At 38.0% G+C, this 26,155-nt stretch overlaps 1 protein-coding gene across 1 annotated transcript; it reads left to right on the top strand.

Moving 5' to 3' along the window:
• The first annotated feature begins 7,638 nt into the window (after positions 1–7,638).
• LOC148022837 (1-deoxy-D-xylulose 5-phosphate reductoisomerase, chloroplastic-like) lies at positions 7,639–15,604 on the top strand. Its single transcript, XM_087695764.1, has 14 exons — positions 7,639–7,972; positions 8,273–8,327; positions 8,911–9,104; positions 9,189–9,275; positions 9,368–9,493; positions 9,598–9,660; positions 11,860–12,009; positions 12,269–12,336; positions 12,513–12,624; positions 12,713–12,817; positions 12,900–13,021; positions 14,617–14,763; positions 14,939–15,107; positions 15,242–15,604. Exons 1-13 carry the CDS (start codon positions 7,928–7,930, stop codon positions 15,102–15,104), a joined length of 1,440 nt encoding a protein of 479 aa, XP_087551890.1. The 5' UTR covers positions 7,639–7,927; the 3' UTR covers positions 15,105–15,107; positions 15,242–15,604.
• The last annotated feature ends 10,551 nt before the right edge of the window (positions 15,605–26,155 follow it).

Raw genomic sequence — 26,155 nt, 5'->3', positions numbered from 1 at the left:
AGTGTGTTTGTGTGTGTGTGTGCATGCAAGAATGCCTATAAGTGTGCAAGTAAATTTATATGATCTAGTGTTGGCCTTATGATCGAGTGCCTAATGGATTGAGAGGTGTGTAACTCAATGTATGAAATCAGGTGTGTGCGTGTGTGTGTGTGTGTGTGAATGGGTGTGTGGAAGCTATCAAGTGTGTATGACCAAGTATGTGTAGGCCTATGGGTGCTCAAGTGCACATGTGGTCGAGTACATGAATGATGATTGTGTGGCCAAGTGAGTAGGTGATGTGACCAAGCATACATGTGGATGAGTGGTTTACAACCAAGTGTGGGTGGCTATTGAGTAGTCTTCGATTGAGTTTCAATGGAGTGCTGATGTTCAAGTATGAGCAAGGTGGCGAATGTGTGGGCAAATGGGTGATCACTGAGAATTAGCACTTGACTGCCATCGAGTTGGTCGATGACTAGATGATGTGCAATCAAGTGGAAGAAGTCAACTCGACTACTTGATAAAAATGTCAAAATGCCATTTTTTTAAATTTCAAGTGCCATATGATACATACAGCTCAATTATTTTAAAAAGTTATGTAACTCGCATGGAAAATAACATATATAATGGGTGTCACTAAATTGATTGCTTATTATGCATTCTCTATTTAGTAAATTTATATCAATAAACTAATGACTCACTTTTCTTCAAGCGTTGATGATGATCTAGCATGGCCATGAGACCATTTAGAGACCAAAATTCCTAGTGCATCACTTAATGGGGTGATCAGAGCACTGTGACGGGGATATCCGATACATGCAGTACAAGTTATGAAGGGGGGCGAAAGTGTCTGCCAAGTGTAAGAGTGTACACAAGAATCAAGGAGTTACACATAAATGAAGATGGATTGAGTTCTAAGAAGAGGAAGTGCATTAGCATTGTGTATATGTATTTATGTGTGCATCCAGGGATGCCTCGAAACATTTACTTGTGTGTAATGAACATTGCATTCATTTGGGGTCGTCCTCTCCCTTATAAGTCAAGGTTTAAGGTCTTTTCTTTCATTAAGAAAGACGAGAGTGGTAATTCTCTCACTCAGAAAGACGAGAGATGTGATCCTCTAGAAGAGAGGAGAGAAGTGATTTTCCCTTTCTAAGGTCTAAAATGACACAAGCTTTTGTGTGGAAGTCAACCTTAAGGATGTGGCCCAAGGCAATCTAATGAACTCTCCTTATCTATGGCTCAAGGTGGTTGCATGGACCATAAGTTAAGAGTAGAGTTTAAAAAGTTACTTTTCTTAAAATAGACAAGTTGAATCCATTTTTAAAATATCTCATGATAGAATGTCAATCTCTAAAAATGGTATATGTGGCTTATTGGAAACAATGAGATCTACAACTTTTGTGTTGGACGTTTTTCCATTTGAGCAATGCATAGAGAGATATCTCAAAATTGGTGATGCATAGTAGGTCTTGGAACAGCCATATCTTGCATGAAGATCAACCTTTCCAATCTTGGCACTCAAGTCTCTCTCCAAGAAGATAAGCTCTTTAAGCCTATAAAAGAGGAGGCTCTCCTTGGGTGTGGGAGAGATGAAGGAAGCATCACTTTGCATGCATCCAAGAGGAGAAGAGAATGTGCAAGTGCTGCGGAAGCTCTGCTGAAATCAAGTTCCAAGAGGAGAAGAGAAGGTGCAAGTGCTGCAAAAGCTCTGCTGAAATCAAGTTCCAAGAGGAGATCCCTATACATATTGTGTAGGAGAGAAGGTACAAGTGTTGCGAAAGGTTTGTTGAAATCAAGCTTCAAGAGGAGATCCCTACACATATTGTGTAGGAGAGAAGGAGAGACTCAAGAAGGACCAAAAGGTGCCAACTTCCAAGTTGTGTAAGTGTTAGATGATTGTATACTGTGCAAAGAACCGTGATCTTGTTCCCAAGATCTACAAGTAAGAATTGGTTTATGTGTAATGGAGGAGCTTACTCCTTATCAATAATATAACTCCACAAGGGGGGGGACTGGCCCATCTTCCAGTCCCTACTGTGTTGTCAATCTCTCAATCTCTCTATATCTTTCTTTTCTCTCATATATTCTCTCTTTGCGTCAGCATAATATTCACCATAAACACCATATTGGGGAATATGGAAATTTTCCATAAGTTTGGGATACGTGGTCAAATCTTTGTATTTGTCATAACTTGAACACTATAACTCCAAATCGAGTGCTCTATAGCTCAATAGATTCCATTTTTCAAGCACTTTCTAATGATAGGTCACATCATATGGTTTTGAGAAACTTATGGGCATGTTATTTGGGTGCCACCTTTTTAGTATTAAAAAAATGGGAATTGGGAGATTCCCAAACTCACTAATATTGTATGCATATATCTTTTAAGTATATAAGAAAGCTGAATGTATATCTCAGATCTTATGACATTGGTATCAAAGTAGGTCTCTTTGCTTTTCTCAAAGTAAAGGCGATTCTTGCAAGAAGAAGGTAAAGATGGCAATTGATGAAGCACCTACAAGTGAGCAATTACAGGCTCAACTGACAGAGTATCATAGCTTGTTGGAGATTCCCGAAGTACGTCAATTGATTGACAACTTAAGGGCAAGGAAAGAAGCTACTTATGAAGGACCGAATCCTCCAAAAGATGGTGATACTAGAGGAAACACCATTGCATCACTTGATGGTGAAGGTGCAAAGCATCCAATTGTTGAGAAGCTTCCTAGAAGGAAGAAGGACTCTCGGGTCAAGAAGAGTAAAAAGACCTCACCTCGAGTGAGGCGGATAAAGAGGGAGTCATCTTCCTCAGCAACTAGCTACTCCCCTGATTACTCAAGTTCCTCCTCCTCTTTCTCATCTTCTAGTTCCTACTCTCTTGGTTCTAAGTCTCGTGTAATCCACAAATGGACAAAGAGGGACCATAGGAGAAGCAAGCTTAAGAAGACTAAGACTTTCAAGTATGGGGATAAGGACATAAAGTTTGACTCTTACTCTGGTAAGAGAGATTTTCTAAGGCGTTAGCCTTTGTTAGGCAATTTGAAGTTGCTTTTTCTAATGGTAATATCTCAGAAAAGTCCAAGCTTGGGCATGTAGGCATGCACTTGAAAGACACTGCTAGCAATTGGTGGTTGACTCTCATTTTGGAGGGAAGGAAACCTATGACTTGGGAAAAGTTCAAGAAAAAGTTTTATACTCAATTCTTGCCTCCTGATTTTGAGAATGATGTCAAGAAGGAGTGGGATTGGTTGGGCCAGAAAAAGCATGATAAGGTCACTAGTTATGTGGGCAAGTTTTGGTCTACTCTTCTCAAGGTTACTCCTTTCATGGAGATCAACGATGAAGAGAAGAAAATGAAGTTTGAAGCTAGCCTACTCCCTCATTTACACAAAACCATGAAGGTATATACACATGAAACCTTATCTCGCATGATGGAGTCTGCCATCATAGCTGAAAATTTGCATACACCTGGTACATCTCGAAAGTTGGAGATGAGTTCTCATAGAGCTAAATAAGAGTAGCTCTATGATCAACCAAGAGATTGGACTAATCGAAGAAGACCTACCTCTACCCATGACCAATATTCAAAGCTAGAGGGTAACAAGAAGAAACGCAAGCATCTCTCACCCTCTAAGATACATAAGTATAAAGAGGAAGGAAGGTGCTTTCTTTGTGATAAGTTAGGGTATATGAAGCCTGATTGTCCTCACAAAAGGAAGGTAGTAAATGTGGTTAAATATCCTTCTCCGCCATCCTCAAATTCTATTCCGGATGTGCAAGCTAACACTCATTCAAATGAGAAGAAAATACAAATCTTAAAGGGTTGGGAGACATTCAATAATCAACGAATTTTGATACTTTTTGATCCAGGGTCCACAGATAATTTTGTGTCAGCAGATACTGTTGAAAGGCTACAAATTCCACCGAATCGATTAAGAATACCAATTGGATCAGGTTTGGCATTTGAAAGACTTACAACCAATTCTACTCCTATCCAGGGGAAGTTGAATCTTAGAATTGGGGATTATCGCGATCAAGAATATTTTCTACTTGCACCCTTTGGTAACTATGATGTTATCTTAGGCATGCCTTGGCATTACAAGATTAGATCTCTTCCCAATTTTGTTAAGAAGATCCTTACATTTCAATTCAAGGGTCGGAACATAGTATGCATTGTTGATGCTAGAGATTGGCTTGTGCCAATGGTTAGTCATGTTAGCATTTCTAAAGAAATGAAAAAAGCTATTTCTGCGTACATGATTTTTGTGAGAGAGTCAAAAGAAGATGCCTCTAATGAACACACAATACCAACTAATGCTTCTAAGTCTCAGACTTTAAAAGAACCCCCTCTTTAATTGATCAAGCCATACATGGTTTTTTAAAACAATATGAAGATTGTTTTAGCGATTCACTCCCAGGAGAGTTACCTCCTAAACGTCCAGAAGATCACACAATTGATCTTATCCCAGGTAGTTCACCACCTAACCAATCGCCTTACCGAGTAAGTGCAAGTCAACAAGAGGAGATCCTAAAACAAGTAAATGAATTGTTGGAAAAAGGTTTAGTTCAACCCAGCTCTTCACGATACTCCTCTCTAGTCTTACTTGTTCAAAAGAAAGACGGGTTCTTTCCGTATGTGCATAGACTATAGATCTTTGAACAAGATCATAATCAAGAATCATTTTTCTATCCCAAGGATAGATGATATCTTGGATAAGTTATAAGGGGCTAGTATCTTTAGTGGCATTGATCTCAAGAGCAGCTATCACCAGATAAGGATAACACCTGAAGATGCTCATAAGATAGCTTTTTGTACAATGTTTGGACTATATGAGTTTTTAGTCATGCCATTTGGTTTGACTAATGCATCTGCCACATTCAATCGAATGATGGAGAGAATTTTCAGACCTCACTTAAAGTTCACAGGTGTTTTCTTTAATGACATTCTAATATTTTCACGGTCTGAAGAAGAGCATAGAAAACATCTATGTATTGTTTTTCAAGAGCTTCACAAGCATAGACTATAGGTCAATAATAAGAAGAGTGAATTTTTCATTTCAAAAATTCATTACTTGGGCCATATTATTTCTCACAATTTGGTTAGAATGGGCCCTGAGAAGATTCGAGCCATTGTTGAATGGCCTACACCTACTTTTGTACATGAAGTTAAAAGTTTGTTGGGCCTATGTTCATACTACATGAGGTTCATACGAGGTTTTGCATATGTTGCATCTTCTCTACATGACTTTACTAAGAAGCAAATGCTTTTTGACTGGGGATCAAGGCAACTACAAGCCTTTGAAAGAATTAAGTTTCTTGTGACTCAAGAACTAGTTCTTATATTCTCGGATCTTCAAAAACCTTTTGAAATTCACTGCAATGCTTATGGGGATTGCATTGGAGCCATGCTTAGCCAAGAGCATCATGCAATAGCATTTGAGAGCCCCCGACGCCTCAAGGACCATGAGCTACATGCTCCAGTACATGAGAAAGAGCTTATGGCAGTGGTACATGCTCTTCAAGTATGGAAACACTATTTACTTGGTGCATATTTTGTTATTAAAATAGATCACCAAAGTCTAAGATACTTTCTCACTCAGAAGAAGCTCTCAGAGAAACAGATATGTTGGGCAAATTTCTTATCTATGTTTCATTTTCAAATCCTTCACACATCTAGAACTAAGAATGTGGTAGCAGATGCTCTATCATGGTGACCTTGAGTGAATGCAATCACAATTGTTTATCATAACGAGTTCATGGATTTACCCAAATGTATGAAACTAATCCCAACTTCTCAACCATATGGGATCAACTTAACTCAGGTCAGTCAATTACACCTTACTCGATTCGAGATGGTTATTTATATCATCATCAAGCAATTTGTATAGCATTACCATTGCGACACAAGGTAATGGATGAAGCACATGCATCTCCATATGCTAGATATAGGGGTATTCTACCCACTACTCAAGCATTGGAAAGATATTTCTTTTGGCCCACTCTTAGAGCTTACATTGAAAGATATGTCTGCGAGTGCAAGATATACCAAAAAGTAAAGTATGATAGGCATAAACCACCTAGTCTACTGAAGCCATTACCTATTCCCAATGAGCCTTGGAAAAGTATAGCCATGGACTTTATCATAGAGCTTCCTCGCACACAAGCAGGCAATGATGCAATTTGGACTATCACTTATAGATTCAGTAAGTAAGCTCACTTTATACTTGTGCGAAAGACAATCAAAATTGATCGTATGTCTAAGCTATTCATTGCTTATATTTTCAAGCATCATGGCATGCCTAAGTCCATTATAAGTGATCGAGATCCCCGCATGACCAGCCTCTTTTGGCAAGCTCTCTTCGAGAACCTTGGGACAAAGTTAAAGTTTTCATCCTCTTATCATCCTCAAACGGATGGGCAGAGTGAAAGTGCTAATTCTACTGCTTTAGACCTTTTGAAATCCTATGTCTCTGATAATAAAAGAGAATGGGAAAAGTATTTGGCTTTAGTAGAGTTTGCATACAATAATACCGTGCACTTTAGTACTTGTAAGGCACCCTTTGAGATCATCTATGGTAAGCCTCATTTACCACCCATTCTTCTTACGAAGAATAAGATCTTTGCAGTACATAAGTTTGTTAGAGGCATGGATACAACTTTCACTCGAGTAAAAGCTACTATCCAAAGGATATAAGAGAAGCATAAACGCGAAGTTGATAAGCATCGTCCTAAGTTAGATCTCAAGTTGGGACATTATGTTCTTCTTAAGTTTGAGAAGGCTTGCCTAAAGAAGCACAAAAGTCAAAAGGGTAAAGTGGTTAAGCTTTCTAATCACTATTATGGCCCTTTCAAGATCACAGATAAGATAAATGATGTGACTTTTTGTTTGGATCTACCAAGTCATTAGAACATTCATAATGCTTTTCATATAAGTTTGCTACATCCCTATATTGGAGAACCTCCAATGGAACCAACCAAGGAAGATTTACCTGACATAGAAGAAATAGAAGAGTTTCTTGTGCCTGAAAGAATTTTACACCATCAGGACAATACTCTAAGGTCAGGTAAGGTATTGAGGAAGTATCTGGTTAAGTTTAAGAATTATCTCCCATTGGACGCTCAGTTTATGACTGAGAGAGAACTACAATACTTTCCAGATCTTCTTAAGGATTATGCATCCCCTTTACAGTTGAGGTCAACTGTTTAGAAGCCACAGGGATGTCACTAAACCCTACTTGCACTTTAAGTATTCTCTCTCCTACGCAAAATCAAATTGTGAAATCCTTGGTAATGGGAGCCATGAACTTGATTCAAGTTGGGAGCTCACCAAGCATGGGTAGATCTATACCAAGAATGGGTAGTTAGATCTGGTAGAGCCCGAGACTTTCCAAAGCATTGTCTCAAAATGGAACAACTTGCATCACACCATGACTTTGACCAAGAGGACGTGTAGAACATCATCAGGTTTACGCGTGTCACAACTCTAAGTGGGTCAATTGTGAAGGTGTATTAATTGAAGTAGATTGAGTAGGGAGGATCTTGCCTAGGATGGATGGTTTGAGTCAAACGCTGAAAAGTTATGGTGGTATTAATTAAATAGGATGGAGGATCATGCTCAATGCTCATTTGCCTTTGATGGTGGATGGGAATCGGGATTGAATGAGAGGGCGAGGTGTCTTCCTTGCTGAAGTTAAAAATAAGGCCGGCTCAAGACAAGGGGCCTTCCACGTGGGCTTGTTGGCTTGCCATTGTGGAGATACCAATCATCCATTATTCCCTTCGAGCGCTTATCCCCTCTACTGTCTATTGAAGAGGGAGACAGGACATAATACTGTGTCGTATTCCACCTCTCTCTCTCTCTCTCTCTCTCTCTCTCTCTCTCTCTCTCTGTGTCTGTGTCTGCCTACCTGTTTTCTGTCTGTGCTGTGCATTTGGCAAGAGTCTTCTTATGGCGCTTCAAACAATGGCTTCTTCCAAACTATTATCCCATCAGGTAAGCTCAACGCTAGTCTCCCCCTTTTCTCATTAGTATGCCTGTTGAGCTCCTTTTCTCCCGGTTCCTATTGAAGTTATTGTACTCTTCTGTCATCAATTTGAGCCCTCTACATGAATGAATTCAGTCTTCTTTGAAGGGAATTAATCTCTTTTCAAGGGTTCTTCTGAAAGCACATAATACAGGAGGGTTGCCTTGAATTGCACCTCTATTATGAACTTTTTTGTTGATCAGTTACGCTCTACGTGATTTCTCGTTCTACATGAGAGAACCTGTTCTTAGTTACTGAACTCTGATCAGGTGGAAGCACAGCTGGGCTCCTCTGACTCCACATTTTTCAGCAGCAGCAAGCTAGGTATGACCCAAACACCAGATTCTATTTGCAAGGATATGACTGATTCTTGTTCGTTATAGTCAACAGTATTTTGCTGCTTTCTATTATTCCATTTCATTGCATTATCTAGTGTGCGCTTGCAGCATTCGACCCAGCAAATATTAACTACTCTCATCCAAGCTCGAACAGTATAAGCACAGTATCATGGCATAACAAAACCACACATCGTCATGTCTTGAGGGCAGGGTATCTACATATCTTTTGCATGGCTCAATCAGTAAATTTGTTTGTATCGATTATGATCATTCCGTGGTAGATTGTTTGTGTTCTTGATGTGCTGCAAAAGGGCAATCTTCATTCGCCACCACCCTCTAGTAGGAAACTATGGTGAGACTTATTTTCTTTTGATCAATAACACCATGGGCAGTGTTGACGATTACAATAGCAAGAACTGTCAGTCTTAGACCTGGTCTACATATGCTAACTGATGGACTTAGAACTTTTGCTATGCTGGTGTTATGTCCATCTTTCCTGTATCTCAATGTGTTACTATACGCAATAATATAGTCTTCTAGTATCAATAAGCCACATACGATATTTGCAGGTGCCTGCAATAACAAAGAGAGATCACACACAAAAGTGCATTATGAACGACTGTCCCCACAAAGTGCGAAATGTTCTGCGGCAGGACCACCACCTGCTTGGCCCGGGAGAGCTGTTGCTGATGAAGCAAAGAAGAAATGGGATGGACCAAAGCCTCTATCTTTGATAGGATCAACTGGCTCAATAGGCACTCAAGTATACCTCCATCTGGATTTTTTGACATCCATTCTGGAAGTTGGTCTCAGCTTTTGACACAGTTTTCAAAACATGCATTTGCAGACTCTTGATATAGTGGCTGAACATTCTGACAAATTTCGAGTTGTTGCTCTAGCAGCGGGCTCAAATGTTACATTGCTTGCAGATCAGGTGATTTCTATTGAACCTGCTAACTTCATGCTGTATGCTTTCTTTTAGTAAAGCTGGTGATTCTTAAGTGGATGTGCAAAATCTCTGCACAGGTGAGGAGGTTCAAGCCTCGTCTTGTGTCTGTCAAGAATGGAGCATTGGCTGCTGAGCTCAAAGAAGCAATTGCTGATGTTGACTCACAGCCTCAGATTGTTTGTGGGGATGAAGGAATGGTTGAGGTACTGCATTTTAGGTCTTCTTAATTGTGTTGCTGGAGGTTTGTTGGCTGAAAAGCTAAATTTGTTCCTTACTTTCCGCATTTTGACTTGGAATATTTTTACAGGTTGCTTGCCATCCTGAGGCAGTCACTGTTGTTACAGGAATCGTTGGCTGTGCAGGGCTGAAGGTTAGTTGGCTTTTCTGGAATGCAATGCCAAGGATGTATTAGTTTTTAAAAATCTTTTTTCACGAAGTAGGCTATTAGAATAGTGTAATCGTCCAGCTAACAGATGTACATTGTCTAATTGTACAGCTAACAGACATATTGAGTATGTTGCAGGCTCTCTGTTTTCTCTCTAAACCATGCTTGTAGCTTTCTGCAAATCCTAAGCAGAGCCATTATCTAAATCATCTTCAGTGGCCTCTTGATTCCCTCACACACTTCTGATTTTTTTTGCGATCCATCTCAATAACATATTTAAAGATTTTTTACATGCTTCATTGGCTTAATACTTCACCTCCCCATGTTGTATTGAGCAATTTGAGCTGAAAATGTGCTTCCACACACTTATTTGTACCTTATCTCTGGAAGGTTATGATTATGATAACCCTTACAGTATCATTTATGGATTTCGAAGCTACAATACCAAGTTTTGCAAATGTTTCTCTTCAAGCCCAAAGCCTGTGCCTTGAGTTCTGATGAGGAGCATATCACATAATACAAAAGAAGAGTGATGGGATGATTAGTTTATCCAAGCTTCATCACCCTGGGCTGGGAGGGCGCCATCTGTGCAGAAATTTGGGCCATTGTGATTTATGAAATCTGAACGTGGGAGAAGTTTAAGTAGACGACTGAACACAATCTGAAAGACATGATGCACCACATGAGGATTACAAGGAGTGGACAAGTGATGGCAGATTTAGACAGCTGGAAGGGCAACAGAATGGAACTGATGCCTGAACCCACTGTTGCAACTTTTACTTTTCTGAGGGCAATGTTACACACATTTAACAGGTTGAAGACATTACAAACTAGTAGTGCTGGAGGTCCTCAGGACCTGGGATTGAGTTAAGTGAGGTAGGAAGGATAGAGGAGGGCTCAGTTGCAGAAAAGACAACTTTGGGCATTTGGTTGAAAGCTAGTGAAGTGTGTCTCTACAGCCCAAGTAGGAAACACAGAAAGGGGCTTGTTGGTAGAAGTTGAGACGATTATTGTGCTTGCCTATCACCTCTCACATACCACAGTCACAAGGTTGAATATGTGGGCTGAGGCCTGAGCAGCTAAAAAATGCAGATGTGAAGACCACGGCCATATGCTTGCACAGGAATGTAATATTTAAGTACGGTCTTCTGTTACAGCTGGTTAGTGACAGAAGGACCCATTCGATCACTAAAATAATCTAGTAGCCGAGTCTGTTATCATCCATAGGAAATCAATGCCTGTACTACCTCCAGGCAAATGGCAAAGTGGTAAACATCATTAAGTTCTATGCATTATTACAACCAAGACAGTGTAAGACAGTTGTATTGATTAGGAGCCAGTTCTGAGACAACCCTGGGGTGCCAAAACAGTGTTAAATGCCTGGGTAGAGTTCTGAACCTTGTAAGATCACTACAAACCATCACCTGAAACTTTTGGACAGACTGCATATATGACTTGAGCATGCAAAGAATGGACGAAGTAAGATGGGGTAGGGAAGATGTGGGTCTTTTAGTAAAGGAGAGGCTTATGCCTTGTCTTTTTGAGTTCTGAAAAACAATATGACCTCTGAGATGAATTGTTTGTTCTTCTTCCAATTCACAAAATCAAACCTGCCCTTTTTTGGAATCTTTCTTGCAGGGATAGGACTCAATTTATCTCAACATGAGGAGCACCACTTCAAGATGTCTGTGGTTTGCATTAGGCTGGCTACACACCATAGAAATAAGAGGAGATCAAAGTATTGAGATAAAAATGGCGAGTGTATTTGTGTCCAATGGTCTTTGCACACTGGCCACCTGCCACTTTAGCCTTTTTTCTTCAGTGATTGGTGGAATTTATCCCAGGGCCTTACCAAAAAGTGCATGAAAACCTCATAGGCAGGGAAGCTTCCCTGTGCAAAAGAAAATGGAATTTGGGTAGGCAGTGCAATAAATGCATTGAAGGAAGCCAATTTGAGCTTAGCCCTGTGTGTGAGGGGGGTTGTACCCTGCCTTAAAAAGGAGGCTTTGCATTGGTCCTTTGAGACACGCCTGTGCATAACTGCCTTTAATACATTGAGCACTACCCATAGGTTGTTAAAAAGATGGTGCATATTTTCTTAACAAATATTGATTGGATAAGTTATTCCTGTTTTGTTCAACTCCGCAGTTTATTTTGGTAAGTCATAACATATCCTCCTGACAGCCAACTGTAGCAGCAATTGAAGCAGGAAAAGATATAGCTCTGGCAAACAAAGAAACTTTAATTGCTGGTGGACCATATGTTTTGCCATTAGCCAAGAAGCACAACATCAAGATCTTACCAGCTGACTCTGAACATTCGGCTATTTTTCAGGTTACATCTCTCTCTCTCTCTCTCTCTCTCTCTCTCTCTCTCTCGCATTTGCATGCACACATGCACACACTTACACTCCCACAAACACCCATGTACACACTCGCGGGATAGATAGGCGATTGGATTCATGGGTTCACTGATTTTGCTTGAATGTTCCTGAATTGGCAGCTATGTTGACAATCTCCTCCATTTTCTTTTTGTGATTTAAAGGTTAAATGATTGGTCGTTATATTCCTAATTTGTTTCAATTGTTGTGCAGTGTTTACAAGGTCTACCTGAAGGTGGGTTGCGCCGAATTATCCTGACAGCTTCTGGAGGAGCTTTTAGGTGAATCACAGTGAATTTTATCTCTTCAAATAATGCAGTTTTCTTTTGAATATATGATTACCATGTAGCCCTAAGCACATGGTTTTTGATTGTTCTAAAACCAGCACCGATGTTTGCCAGTAGAAAGGTTGACAGATTGGAAGTAGTATCTGACCCTAATTAAAGTTTCTAAACAGAGATTTGCCAGTAGAAAATCTGAAGGACGTTAAAGTAGCAGACGCTTTAAAACATCCAAACTGGAGTATGGGGAAGAAAATAACTGTTGACTCTGCCACACTTATGAACAAGGTTAGCTATGTTGTATGCTTAATTACAATCATCTATTACTTGTTCAAAAGCAGCTCAGGATTGTAACTGGTATCATGTGGCATTTAAGGGCTTGGAAGTGATAGAGGCACACTATCTTTTTGGAGCAGACTATGAGAATATTGAAATAGTCATTCATCCACAGTCCATAATCCATTCCATGGTAGAAACACAGGTAATATGCTTTGCATTTGTTGTCTCTAATAGACACTTTGTTTGAAGAGTGGTGATTCAAAGACTGGTGTTTGTGTTTGCAGGATTCATCTGTTTTAGCTCAGCTAGGTTGGCCTGATATGAGATTGCCCATTCTATATACACTCTCATGGCCTGATAGAGTTCCATGCTCAGAAATAACCTGGCCTCGACTTGATTTTGTGAAGTATGTGGCACTTTACCAATCTCTTTGTAGAATTGCTGATGCCAGTGATTTTTTCTGTTTTTTCTGAGAAATTTCAACTAGCAAGCTTTGTATATTGGAGTATTGAAATTGCCCAGGTAGTCTTTTCTGCAGTGCTCTAACTTCAACACATTTACTGTTCTTAGTACTGTGGAGAAAACTGGTTGCTTAGTGTTTGGAATATTCATCATTTGAACCGGAGATTGATCCCTTCTGACCATGTTGGTGTTTAGTTGTATTGAACCTCTGCTTGTGGTTCTATGTAAGTGAAGTTCTATTCTATTCTGGTGCACTTTGTACTTTTTATCCTTCAAAAAGTCTGTCAAGGAATGAGGGACTAGAAAGGAACTAAAGTCAAGTGAAGGTCCTGTTGCAGGGCCAGGTGTTTTGACATATATTGCCAATGCTTTCACACAAGCTGCATTCGGATAATGAAAAGGCTTTGTTTTTATCATTCAGCTCCTAATTAGAACCAGAGTTTCTTGTCTTATTTCCAATAATTGCTTGATTCATCACATGCTGTGAGCTATAGTGCTAAGAAGCCAGATTATTAAGACACCACCAGCGTATTAACTCTGGATGGATCTTATAAGGCTGAGAGAGGAGCTTATATATAGTTGTCGAAGTGTATAGGCAGGTGTGATTTTCCTTGGGTTGCCTGCTTCATGCAACCAACCTGCTGACTTCCTGGTCTAGTCGCTGACATGAATGCAGTAATGTGTGCTACATTTGCCCTGATCAAAGAGGAGAGAGACTGGAATTGAAAGAGAGAATCATCCTTCTGTATGTTATGCTCACCAGGGATGCCGAAAGGAGCTTCTTATCTTGAATGCCTATGCTGGACTGCTGATGGATTACCTGTACAAGATGCACTGTTAGTCTTACCCATAAACTAGCACAGCTTCTGCATCCCATGATGGTAGAGAATAAAGCTGTATTTATGCTAGGAGTTGTGTTTCTGGTTCTGTATGGGCAGCACATGCATGGACCAAGCGACATGCCACCTGCACACAGACTAATGTTTTGGCAGTCTGGACAAGCAAAAATATCTTGCAAGATATTTTTAATGAGAGTTTCAATGCTGTGCACTTCTCTGATGCACGTTCAGGTCTGGAGCAGCTGACTATAGATGACTCCTGATTGTCACGTTGTCGCATCAGCCCACCTTAGCACCTATCACATCCACCTGGTGATTGCTTGCGTAGGTCTGCTTGTTGCTGTGGTTTCTGAGTCCTGTACCTAGGTATCCATTTTGTCCAATCAAGAAATTTGAAAGTCCTGGAACCATGTGTACTGTTGTGATGGATTTCTCATTTATATTGTTTAGGCCTATTTCAAATTTTGGCAGCCTAAGGTTGTGTTTTAGCAGCTTTTCTTAATCAGCTTTCCTATGTATATTTGTTAGCTCGCAATGAGCTTTGTTTTTCTGCAAAAGTTGTCACTTTCATTGCTATTCTAAGTTTCTAAATCCCTTCCCGTCCATTCTCGGGTGTCTGGGAAGTTTTTACTACATCAGCATACAGTGTGAGCTGATATGGCTTCTTCTTGTTACTGATCTTCTTTGGATAATCCTGCAGAATGGGATCACTGACATTTAGGAAACCGGACCATGCAAAGTATCCATCCATGGAGCTTGCATATGCTGCGGGTAGAGCAGGTGGTACAATGACAGGTGTTATGAGTGCAGCCAATGAAAAAGCAGTTGAGCTTTTCCTAGATGAGAAGTATGTCACTTTCTCATAGAATGAATGTGTGCAAGCATTTATTTCTGGTTTAGTTTGTAATGGAAGAGTCTGATTGTGTTCACAACCTTAAGCATTTATTTCTGGTTTAGTTTGTAATGGAAGAGTCTGATTGTATCCACAACCTTACATCAACTTTTGGTGCATATTTTGGCAGGATTGGTTACCTTGATATTTTCAAAGTAGTGGAGCAAACCTGCAACAAGCATAGAGAAGAGCTAGTATCTCAACCCAACTTGGAAGAAATTGTCCATTATGATCAATGGGCTCGAGAATATGCGGCACAATGTCTCTCAAGAAAATCTGCTCCATTAGCTATTTAGCAGGTCTGAACCATTCTTTTGAGCTTCCTAGGGAGCAAATATGAGGTGGAATGAACACATGAGCAAGATTTAAGTGCTACATAGTCCTCATTGAAGTTGGGCACAGAAGCGACCATTCTTTTGGGTGTTTACTGCAGTTAAAGAAACTCGTCTAGCTGGTATGCATGCGACTAAGAAGCATAAGGCTGACTCAAGTGGAAAGGCCTGAAGCTTAACCAGTCGAGGCATCTTCTTTGCGGAGATGGTTGTGTGTATTATGCTGCTGAAGCCCACTTTTTATTTTGTGTGCAGTTCAGTTGCACTTTCTCTCCACCATGAATCTAGTTTTATCTCTGCAAGCATCATATTGTAGGCAGACATTTTTATGGAATGACAGAGTGTCGATTGCACTGATCATTGGCTATCAATAGTCTTGATGCCCAAAATGATATGGGTCTATCAACAATGTAGAATAACAGAACAAAAAGGATGGAAATATCATGGTACTGGTTTTGAGATGAGATTTTGTACTGAAGCTGTTATTGTCGTTTTAGTCACTAACTCTCCCAGCCCTCACCATAGCTCATTTTTAGCCTTCTGCAGTGATCACGGTCCAGGTTTTGTGGGAAGAGGCATTTGGGTTCTCAACTCTGAAGGGGGCTGTAATGAAGAATGTAAATGCACGGTTTTATACTGATTTGCTAGCAGTGAATGTGACGAAAACAAGAGTTTTACATGTTTGCAAAATACGGGAGTGTTAACATTTAAACGCAGGAAAATTTCAGCCATTGGACTCTGCAGCTGAAATATCGAATGGAGGAGACCCATCTTACAACCTTGGCAGCTGGTAGAGGAGACCCATCATATCAAATGTGGGGGACGAGGGGGGGGGGGGGGGGGGGGGTCTCTTGTTTATTGTTCATTCCTTAACATCCTCACACCTCAATGCCACTTCTTTTTCAGCCTTGAGTATGCCCTTAACTTAAAACTAGGATAAAGGGGCCAATGGAGTGTCATCTAACATTCCTCAATTATAATTGTTTATTCCAAGTGAGTTGAATAAATGTTTTCTAATAAATGTTTTATTGAGTATTAGTTATAAACTAAACGTTCATAAAAGAGTGATAGTGAGGGGCCAATAGAGTGACACTCAAGGATACGTTGCTTTAGGGTTTTGTGAAATCCAAAATAGAAAAAAATTTACAAGGCTTAACTGTTTGACTTAAGATTATCTATAATTTTTAAAAAGTCATCATAATGTTAAGTGGTTAAAAAAGTCACATCTTTTCAAAATTCACTCAATTGGGCGGGGTGTATTTATCTATTTGAGGGCACTACTTTATTGGCCCCTTTACCCTATTAACAATAATAGATCAAAAGCTTCACACCTTTTTTTTCTAGGTGAAACTATGGGACGAATGATATTACACCAAATGTATATAGACATTTAGATGTTCTCTCTTTTTCTCTTGTGAAGGGTGATTTTATTAATTACCAAAGCACACAATTAAGAAGTACAACATGACTAAGTGCAAGCAGTCTATATGATAAGGGCCGGGAATAGAGGGAACTACATGGGGCCAAGAAAGCAAATCATTCGGAAGAATATTTTTTCTAGTGCAATGATGCCAAGTTGCCAATGGAGAAGGCCTCCCAAATGGGTTATATAACCCTTCACTCCAAAAGTGAAATAAAAGGTCATGCATTTTGTGTACTCCATATACGTCAACAGCCTTAGAAGTGCAAAAAATGAAAGGGAACTTTCAACAAAGACTAAACTTTTCTTGCCACCAAATAAGAAAGAAATCAATGATGAGAAGTTTCTTCACATTCTCTCTCTCCATAACGGTCCATCTTATGCTTTACATTTCCAACAATACTTAGCTTTGCGTTTCTAGCACAATCAAAATGTTTCAAGGGAACTAAAATGTGGATCTAGGATGAACCTACACTAGGACCCTTCAACTCAAAAGTGCTACTCCATCAAAGTGTTAAGATAAAGGGTGCTAGAAAAGAGGGCAAATGGCTAGTTTATTGGGGTGGCAAAGCCATCATAAAGGAGTTTTGAAAACCTAAACATTGAGTTGCTTTAGTGTGTCATGATATATTGAGTAACTTTATAGGTTTAGTAATTGATTTTTCTTATTGTGGCAATGGCATCCCAAAGTTGATTTCTTTTTGCACCAGTTTCGAAAGCCTAAACATTGAGCTGCTTTAGTGTGTCATGATATATTTAGTAACTTCATAGGTTTAGTAAATGATTTTTGTTATTGTGGCAATGGCATCCCAAAGTTGATTTCTTTTTGGACCAGTGGCATCCTCAAGGCATCTTATAGGATGTTAATACAACTTTCTTTCTTTTTTCTATGCACCACTAGCAATATAACCTTCTCTCTCTATCTCTCTCACTCTCTCTCATACATTTGTATCCCCATCACACAATATTATAGCCCACCTACTCTCAAATAACAATCAGCCTCTACCTCTTGAAGAGTATAACAATTAGTGTGCTAGCTCTTCCTCTTGAGTAGTATAATAGTTAATCTCTAGCAACCAAGTTAGTCTTCTTAGAATTAGCCCCTAATACAGTATCTCATCATTTTCATAACTCACCAATTTCACCATTAGTTATTTTCACACAACCTTGTCTATCTCCTTGGCATAATCTTCATAGACTAAGTCTCTCTCTATCCTAGCCAACCCCTCTTACTCTCTTCTTTGTTTTTTCTCTTTTAAGGAACATGGCTGTACATTGTTACTTTGATATGCTATAATAAAGATACACACTTAGTTAACCAGGCCCTATCATCTCAACAATGCTTGCAATTGAGTATGCATGTCCTCTTAATATATATCCAACCACCCAAAATCCCAAGGACATTGTCTTTAATGGTGCTAGACTAGTTGACTTTGTGAAATAACCAATGTAAATCTATGGCATTATGTCGTTGTTCACATCACTTCGCAAATATTCCCATGGCTTTGTCTAATGCTCCTATACACTTAGCCATTTTTTAATGGCTAATGTAGGTTGGTGCCAACAAAGCCAAAAGCCCATGCTGGACTACTTAAGGCGCTCTTTCCTATGCCAAAAATGCCTATAGCCATGCATTAACAAAATTTCTTGTTGGCTTATGGTTTGCTAGTGTTTATAGGCATTTAGGATGCCTTTGTTCTTCCCTTGCTTAGGAAGCTTGTAGATTTAGAAACTACCCTTGCTTCTCATATACTGGTATCGCAATAGGATCAATGGTAAACAAGAAGTAACGGTTGGGTATTCACATTTTGGAGAGTCCTTTGATTGCTAGCAAAAAACTTACCATGTTTCATCGCCACTGTGGTATTGTTGGAAGGGGTGGAGGGTCAACTCCATAGGATCAAGTTATGGGCCCTACACCTTCTCTACCACTCCCCTTACCTCTAGTGCCACCATGTCATGGTCCTCTAGACAAGCACACCCATGTTCGAGGACCAATAGTTTACATGATATCTTAGCAACACTAGTTAATACAACCACTTGCATAAGAAGATATGGAGAGGTTGCACTTAGTACTTGCATAGTTCATCAGTGAGGACTAATACAAACACACATGTTGTAGTTGTCCATGGAGCAACTTGGTTGCCATCCCTTTCACCATATCCAACCATATACATTGTTTATGTTTATTAGATGTTATGCTTTGATGTCTCAAACCATAATACCTTGCCTGCAATACTTGTGACACAGTGAGGGTGTGTACATTGCTTCCATGTAAGAAGACTTTTGGACTGTAGCAACAAAACAACAAGAGATACACATCAACCGTAAAAAAGGATGCTACAAACTAAGAAGGTATACTAAAAGTACATTAGGAGAGTAATAATTATGAACCCTTTGAGCCGACATATGGTAGACTATGACATCTTTATAAAGGCATTGAAGATACTAGAATCTAACTAGCAGCCCATCATAGTTTGCTGGCCATCGTAGTCTAGTCACAAGGGGACTCCAAGCATTCTCTAATAACAAATGTAAGAGTACATTGCATGTGTCAACACTAGGAGCTTATGGATTGTCAATTGTCCAAGCATAATGGAAATGGACAAAGGTAACATACAAGAGGCTTCATGCTAGTACCATCTAGGTTGGTGCTCGCACTACAAAAGTAGAACTATAATCATGTCTAGGTTGATGTTATGTGTAACTTTCAACATGTTGTAATTGAACACTCCTTTCGAAACCTTGATTGTTTTGCTGATAAAGATGAGTTATTAGTGCAACTTTCTTATCATGTATTGTTATTGTGTATAGCACATTGCTTTATTTTAATACACTCACTCATGGGTATGGTATTATAGCTATAGTTGTGCCCTGTAAGCTAATGGTATTGCCACATATTGTTGCTAGTATGTGGTATGGAGTAAGGCTCCTAGTCCCCACCTTTAGATGACTCACAATCTACATCTCTACAAAGGAGCTAAATAGTGTGTTAAATGCCTTTTTACAACTCCTAATGATATCTTGTTGACTCTTAGATCTAATATCCCTTGGATACTTCACATTACTGGTTGGCTAACTTTATTATGCAAGCATTGCATTTAGGCTATTATACCATTGAGCATTGTGGATATCTGAAACAAAGCGGTATGTATGCTTACACAAATGTCAAAGGTATGGCATTGCATAAAAAGTTGATACACTTGGTTACTCCATATATATAATAACATATGCTTCTTATAATAAATGATTTAAGCTTGTTGTGGATGAACCATATGGCAAATTACTACAAGATCATATATGATCAATTTGATCTGCAATTGTCAATCATGGTGTGTACCATGGGACTACCACCATGTACGAAGTGGGCCCCTATGGTTCCACATACCCATACAGAAGTCCCATTAAAATGATGGTATGGGATGTATAATGGGTTAACCTTTTCTACACACTCACTTCTATGTAAGAAAAGGATGTATATTGTTACTTTGATATGTTCACACTTGGCTTTGATAAGATTAAGAATGTCTATTAAATTTGATTGTTGAAACTTTTTTTGATTCAATGGTTTCTACATGTATGTTTGACAATGCTTTTGGTAATATATGGAGTAAATCTCAAAATACAAATACCACTAATTTTTTATCATTACACTTATGTGAATGGATTCTTGTACCACTAAAATAAATTTTATGTAATTGCACCTTATAGAGCTACTGCTATGAATGGAATGCATGCACTCCCATTTATGGGATATCAAGGAATTTAGTCCACATTAGTTGCATTTAAAGAATATTTCTATTGGACTGATTTGAAACATGATGTTATTACGTATAACTGAGTGTATTTTTCATCAATATATTAAATGTGCCTTTGCTTCTGGTTTACTTATGGTTTACTTATGCCTTTGCTTAAACCATTGGGCCGTGGGAGAAAATTCCCATGGATTTTATAACTGCTTTACCTACCACATCTGCATAGAATGATATGATTTGGACCAATATTGATAGATTTAGCAAACAAGCATATTTCACACCATTAAAAAGCACCTCATGCTACTAAATTATTCATACATAAGATCTTTCCTTATCATGGTTTTCCCAAGGTTATCCCCACTAATTGAGATGTCCATTTCTACAAACATTTTTGGATTTTCCTTTTTAGAAATTTAATGGAATTTATATTTGTTTTTCACCGTAAAAACAATGGCCAAACCAAAGCCACCGATAGTGCAACCTTGATCTACAATCAATATCCACCAATCCTTCAATTTGCTTATAACAAAATACCTAATTTAGCTACTATTAGTTATGCACCCTTTGAGGTTGCATATGGTAAGAAATTACCTATACCTATCTCCACTATATCCACTGATGCATATGCAATTGATTATGTCTACCATATCTACTTATGTATTCCACCATTGATTCGTTAGCCAATGACCATATGATAATATTATATGAAGTCATTGGATAAGATTCGACAATCACAATTATGGTATACTACCCAAGCAAATAAAAATTGTAAATCTATATCATTCAAAGAAAATGATTTAGTATAGCTTCAAATTGAGAAAAAAATATTGAAATCTATTGACAATATCCTAAAATTAAACTTGCTCCGAGATATTATGGATCTTTTAGAATTATTCACACGATTAATGACAATGCTTTTTGTTTAGGTATTCCACCTCATTAGCAGACTGATAACTCTTTTCATATTAGTTTACTAAAACCCTTTAAAGAGGCAATCCTCCTATTACTCGAGTCGTTGATGATTCACCTCTTTTGAGGTGGAGATTGAGGTTTTAACCCCTGAGACAATCGATCATGATAAAACTACTACTAGTATTATTCATGAATTCCATCGTTATTTAGTCAAACATAAGAACCATTCAATGGAAGAATCCCAATGGGTTTTGGAAACATCTCTTTCTCCAGCTTATGATAATCCAATCTCTACCTACCACTCACAAGCACATTAAAGTTTTAATCAAACACCAATCCACTACATGAGGCAATGCTTGTAATCCATGGTCACTGATTCTTATGCTAATTTGCTGCATGAGGCAGTACACTTATTCATTGTTGTAATTAGACACCAATCCACTACATGAGGAAGTACACTTATTCATTGTTGTAATCAAACACCAATCCACTACATGAGGAAATGCTTGTAATCCATGGTCACTTATTCTTATGCTAATTTACTACATGAGGCAGACACTTATTCATTGTTGTTTTTTTTAAAATTTATTTGGGTTTATTTCTTTGTTATTTCTTAGTTAACTTAGTGTCGATTCACCACTTGAGGCAATCTTTGCATGTGGTTGATCACCCATGTGGTTTTAAAAAACTTGTCAATCGAGGATAGTTTTTTTTTCCTACCCCTAGGGTAATATTATGAATGTTGCCTTATTTTATTATTAATTTATTCAAGGTGATTTTATTTGTTATATTCTATGTGGATTCTTATTTTTTGTCAATTCATTGCACAATCATGACATTGCACATATGAATACATAGCACCGATCACATAGCGCAAGGTGGAGATCATGAGAACTAATGTGTTTTATGTTGTTGGTGGATAGAAATTTAGATTGAAATTTTGGAGAAAGCTATGGAAATTACGATTCTCTAAGGGAAGCATTGGATTGAGCACGAATAATGATTTATAACATTTTTAAATATTACTTATGCAATTAGAGCACACAACATTTTTATTACATGCTTCTAAGTTTGGGTGTTATTATTATGTTTGATCCCAAAAATTTTGAATATAATTTTAGATATTTTATTGATATTAGAAAAAGGAAATCCATTCACAAAAAGAGAATAATACATGGATACAATATGCTATTTTGGGCATAATATCAATCAAATTTAATAAACTTCTGCATTGGGGACAACCCTCCTAATGCATGGGGAGTGCTTGCACCCAATTTTATTATGCTCTACTTTTTGCATTTCATTCTCTTCCTTTCTTGTATTTGTAATTTGAAATTTTTGCAAGAGAAAACTGGATTTGTGGTTCATAGTGGATTTTTTATAAATAGCATGGTTCACTTGTTGATCAAGCTAGAAAAGAGAGTATCTTTACATACTAATTCAAAAGTGATTGTATGGGTATAATAATCAATATTAACATTGTATTGATGAACAGAAAGGGCAAACAATAGCAAAATACTGTAAAGGCTTTTCCTTATTTAAACCCATGGATATTTTCCAATCCTTCTATTTTCAATGTATCATTAAATCAAAATCCTTAAAAGATAGATTTAACGTTATACGTGTGGTTTCTAAATGCAATCTTTGAACCAACTTCCCAAAAATAAAATTGTGTGAGTTACCATCTTCATGTAGAATACAAAATCGAAATCATAACTATGACCTTTTGTATGAAATAATGCATGTATGGATGTGGAATTACCTATTGATGGTTTTTCTTCATTGGCTATCTCTTGTTGGAGTCCATTGTCCAATCGAGTGTGTGATTTGGTACCTCTTCTATGTTTGAAGTTTTGTTATAGTAGTCTTCTTGGGAAGTATCTTTATGCAAAAGTGCCTCATACATGGCGAGGCTTCATGCATTGGTAGCTAGCAACATGAGGTTGCTTTTATATTTGTACTATGGGACTTATCTTTGGCTTCAAAGGGTTTTATTTCAGCTCCCCTTTTAAGTGATACATTAGGTTCACGTAGAACTATGTTTGTGTCATTACAAAAAGAATCGAAAGACCTATTGAAGTTGGGATCATTACTTGCAAATTGAGTTATTGGGGACAATATTAGCCATAGTCTAGAATTCTTTCTCTACATCATGAGCATAAATTGAAGAAAGTTGAAAAGTGCTTAATTTTGCTTGAATTCTTGGCTTCAAACCATCTTCATATTTTTGTTGTAGTATTTATCCTTAGTAATGTCTTCCAACATTTGCAAAAGCAGAAGGCATTGCCAAAATCTTTTAGTGTATGTGGCTATAGTATCTCCGTCTACCATGAGAGGTTTACTAGTAGTGTCTAGCCTATAGATGGAATTAGGGAGGCAGGAATGATTATCTTACCTTTGATTGGAAATCATACCATGTAATGGCTCATTCACATTGTGGTGACAGAGAGGGTTCCATCAAAGAGAAGCTTTGTCGTCGGAGAGGTAGTTAGTAGCACACTTAATTTTATCTTTTTTGGCAAAGCATTCTTCCGCAAAGTAGCCATAAAATTGACTAGCCTAGAACAAAATAGGTTTGTCAAATTTTCAACTATCCAAATTTGTAAATTGAAAGGACTTAAGGGGCTGATTCTTTTCTCTTTTTGTACATGCTATGGATCAAAGACACTAGAAGGATGTATGCAATGTGATCATCTTCATCTTGGGATGCCTAGGTCCATTGTTGTTCACATTTCTATAGAATGCATGTGACCTCAGCTAAATTTTGTTGAAATACTATCCCTTGCTATTGCTACTAAAGAGTAATTTCGAGCAAATGAGAATAGTCACCATAGCTTAAAATTTTGGAGAGGTATCATTATGCAAAAACCTTTCAATATTGTAGAACTTGGTGCAATGACCGTGAGCTAATAAAAATACGAATGCAAACCTACAATTGTCAAATAATTGTGTCACTTTTTGTGTGCTTGGGCCTTCTTGCACAAGAATACTTTGATTGTCAAGTGAAGTTAATCATATGATAGCCACATTAGACCACAAAGAGGAAAAATAATAACATGTAAGGCTTATGGCTTAAGAGAAAAAGAATAACGTTAAGAGGCTTAATATAGTGGCCTTAGTGGCTTAGTTTGAAGCATATTTTTGTGGCTTGTTTTAAAGGGTATTTTCCTTCTTTTTACAACAATTGAATTTAAATAATTACCCCTCCCTAGAGAGCATCAATACAACATGTTTTGTAATTGGCCTCCCCCATCAATATGCAATGCTGATGTTAAGATAGAGTAGACAAGATGGCCTAGTTCACAATATGTTTGTACCTTCTAGACTTCTTCTACTATGGCGGTTATGAGCCTAACCTGTCGATCTATTGGTAGACTGTAGGCATTAGTACCTATAGTAACTATGGGGCCTAAAGAATAGGACCCCCTCCTCAATCCAAGATGAAGACATTCAAAGGAAGGCTTGAATTAAGCCTTTGTTTGCAAGACTTGCTATCTTATTAAGCCCTTATTTGAACCCAAGACTTTCTTGGGATGAAAGAAGAATTGAATCCCAACTTTAATGAGGAGAGAGAAGCTTGTATTTTGAGACTAGTGGACAAGAAGATTGTCCACTAGACAAAAGGGTGAATCCTCAATGATGAGGATGTTAAAGATATCGACTAATCTACTAAATCAATCAAAATCTCAACTTTGATACTAATGCTATCTTTAAAAATCCACTATGAATCACAAATTGATAGCTTTCTCTTGCAAAAAACTTGGATTGCACATATAAGAAAGGAAAAGAATGAAATGCAAAAAGCAAGGCATGATACAAATAGGGTGCAATCTCTCCATGCATTGGAAGACCTCTTCCTAATGTGCATATATTTATTGATTTTTATTTATCCTTGTATCCAAAATAGCATGTTGCATCCATGCTTTAGGGTAAAGGAGCCAATATAGTGGCAGCTAACTTGCCCGCTTGAAATCTCAAAGAAGAAATTGGCAATCGTGTGGCACCTTTGGATACATCTTGTCACTTTGTGATTAAGCATTTGTAGGAAGTGTTGTGAAGAACTCCTGCACAGGAGTGCATGTTGGAGATTTTCCAAAAATTCATATGCGAGCCAATAGAAGAACAGGTTTTGAACATGTGTTGACCAATCCCAAGCCTTATTCCCTTCTTCGTAAACCAATATAATGACATTGAGTGTTTTATTAAAGGCCCCTGTTTGTAACAAAAAAATGCACTTCTATTGTTGGCTGTCTTTTTACATGTCCCCTTATCCTATTCTCTTTATGTGAATGGCTACACTTTTCCTAATATCTAAACAATATCTAAAATCCTATATAATATCTTTGGGCTAAAAAAATAACAACACCCAAACTTAGAAGCATATAATAAAAATGTAATGTGCTCCAAGTGCACAAGTAATAGATAAACATGCTATAAATAATTGTTTACGGTCCATCCCCAAGGCTTCCCTTGGCGAATCATAATTTCCATAACTTTCTCCAATTCTTCAATCTAAATATCTATCCACCGACAACACAAAACACATTAATTTTCATGACATCCACCTTACACAATTTGACTAATGCTACAAATTTATATGTAATAAGTCATGATTGTATGGTGAATCGATAGAAAATGAAAATCGATGTAAAAAATAAAAATCAAGTCACTTTAAATAAATCAATAATCATAATAGACCAAGCCTTACAATCTAACTTTAATTAAGCTCTATTGGCCCAACAACCCTTGTAATCAAGTATCCATATCCTATTACATCCAACCACCCAAAGTCCTAGGGACTTTATGTTCAATGCTACTGGACTCGTTAGCAATGTGAAATAATTAGTGCAATCTATAACATTATGCCCCTACTTATATCATTTACAAATATTTCTCTAGCTTTATCGAATGCTTTTATATACTAAGCC

This window comes from Lygodium microphyllum, chromosome 16, assembly GCF_053477565.2.
Source record: "Lygodium microphyllum isolate KBCC chromosome 16, Lygodium_microphyllum_v1.1.10, whole genome shotgun sequence".
Classification (NCBI taxonomy): Eukaryota; Viridiplantae; Streptophyta; class Polypodiopsida; order Schizaeales; family Lygodiaceae; genus Lygodium; species Lygodium microphyllum.
The sequence above is the reverse complement of the archived record's forward strand: the minus strand, read 5'-3'. Positions and strand labels throughout refer to the sequence as shown.

Excerpts from the sequence above, each read along its gene's own strand:
- LOC148022837 (XM_087695764.1), top strand. The coding sequence starts at position 7,928 with ATGGCGCTTCAAACAATGGCTTCTTCCAAACTATTATCCCATCAG. Across the intron at positions 12,010-12,268 it reads AACATTCGGCTATTTTTCAG|TGTTTACAAGGTCTACCTGA; the intron begins GTTACATCTCTC and ends ATTGTTGTGCAG. Across the intron at positions 12,337-12,512 it reads GCTTCTGGAGGAGCTTTTAG|AGATTTGCCAGTAGAAAATC; the intron begins GTGAATCACAGT and ends GTTTCTAAACAG.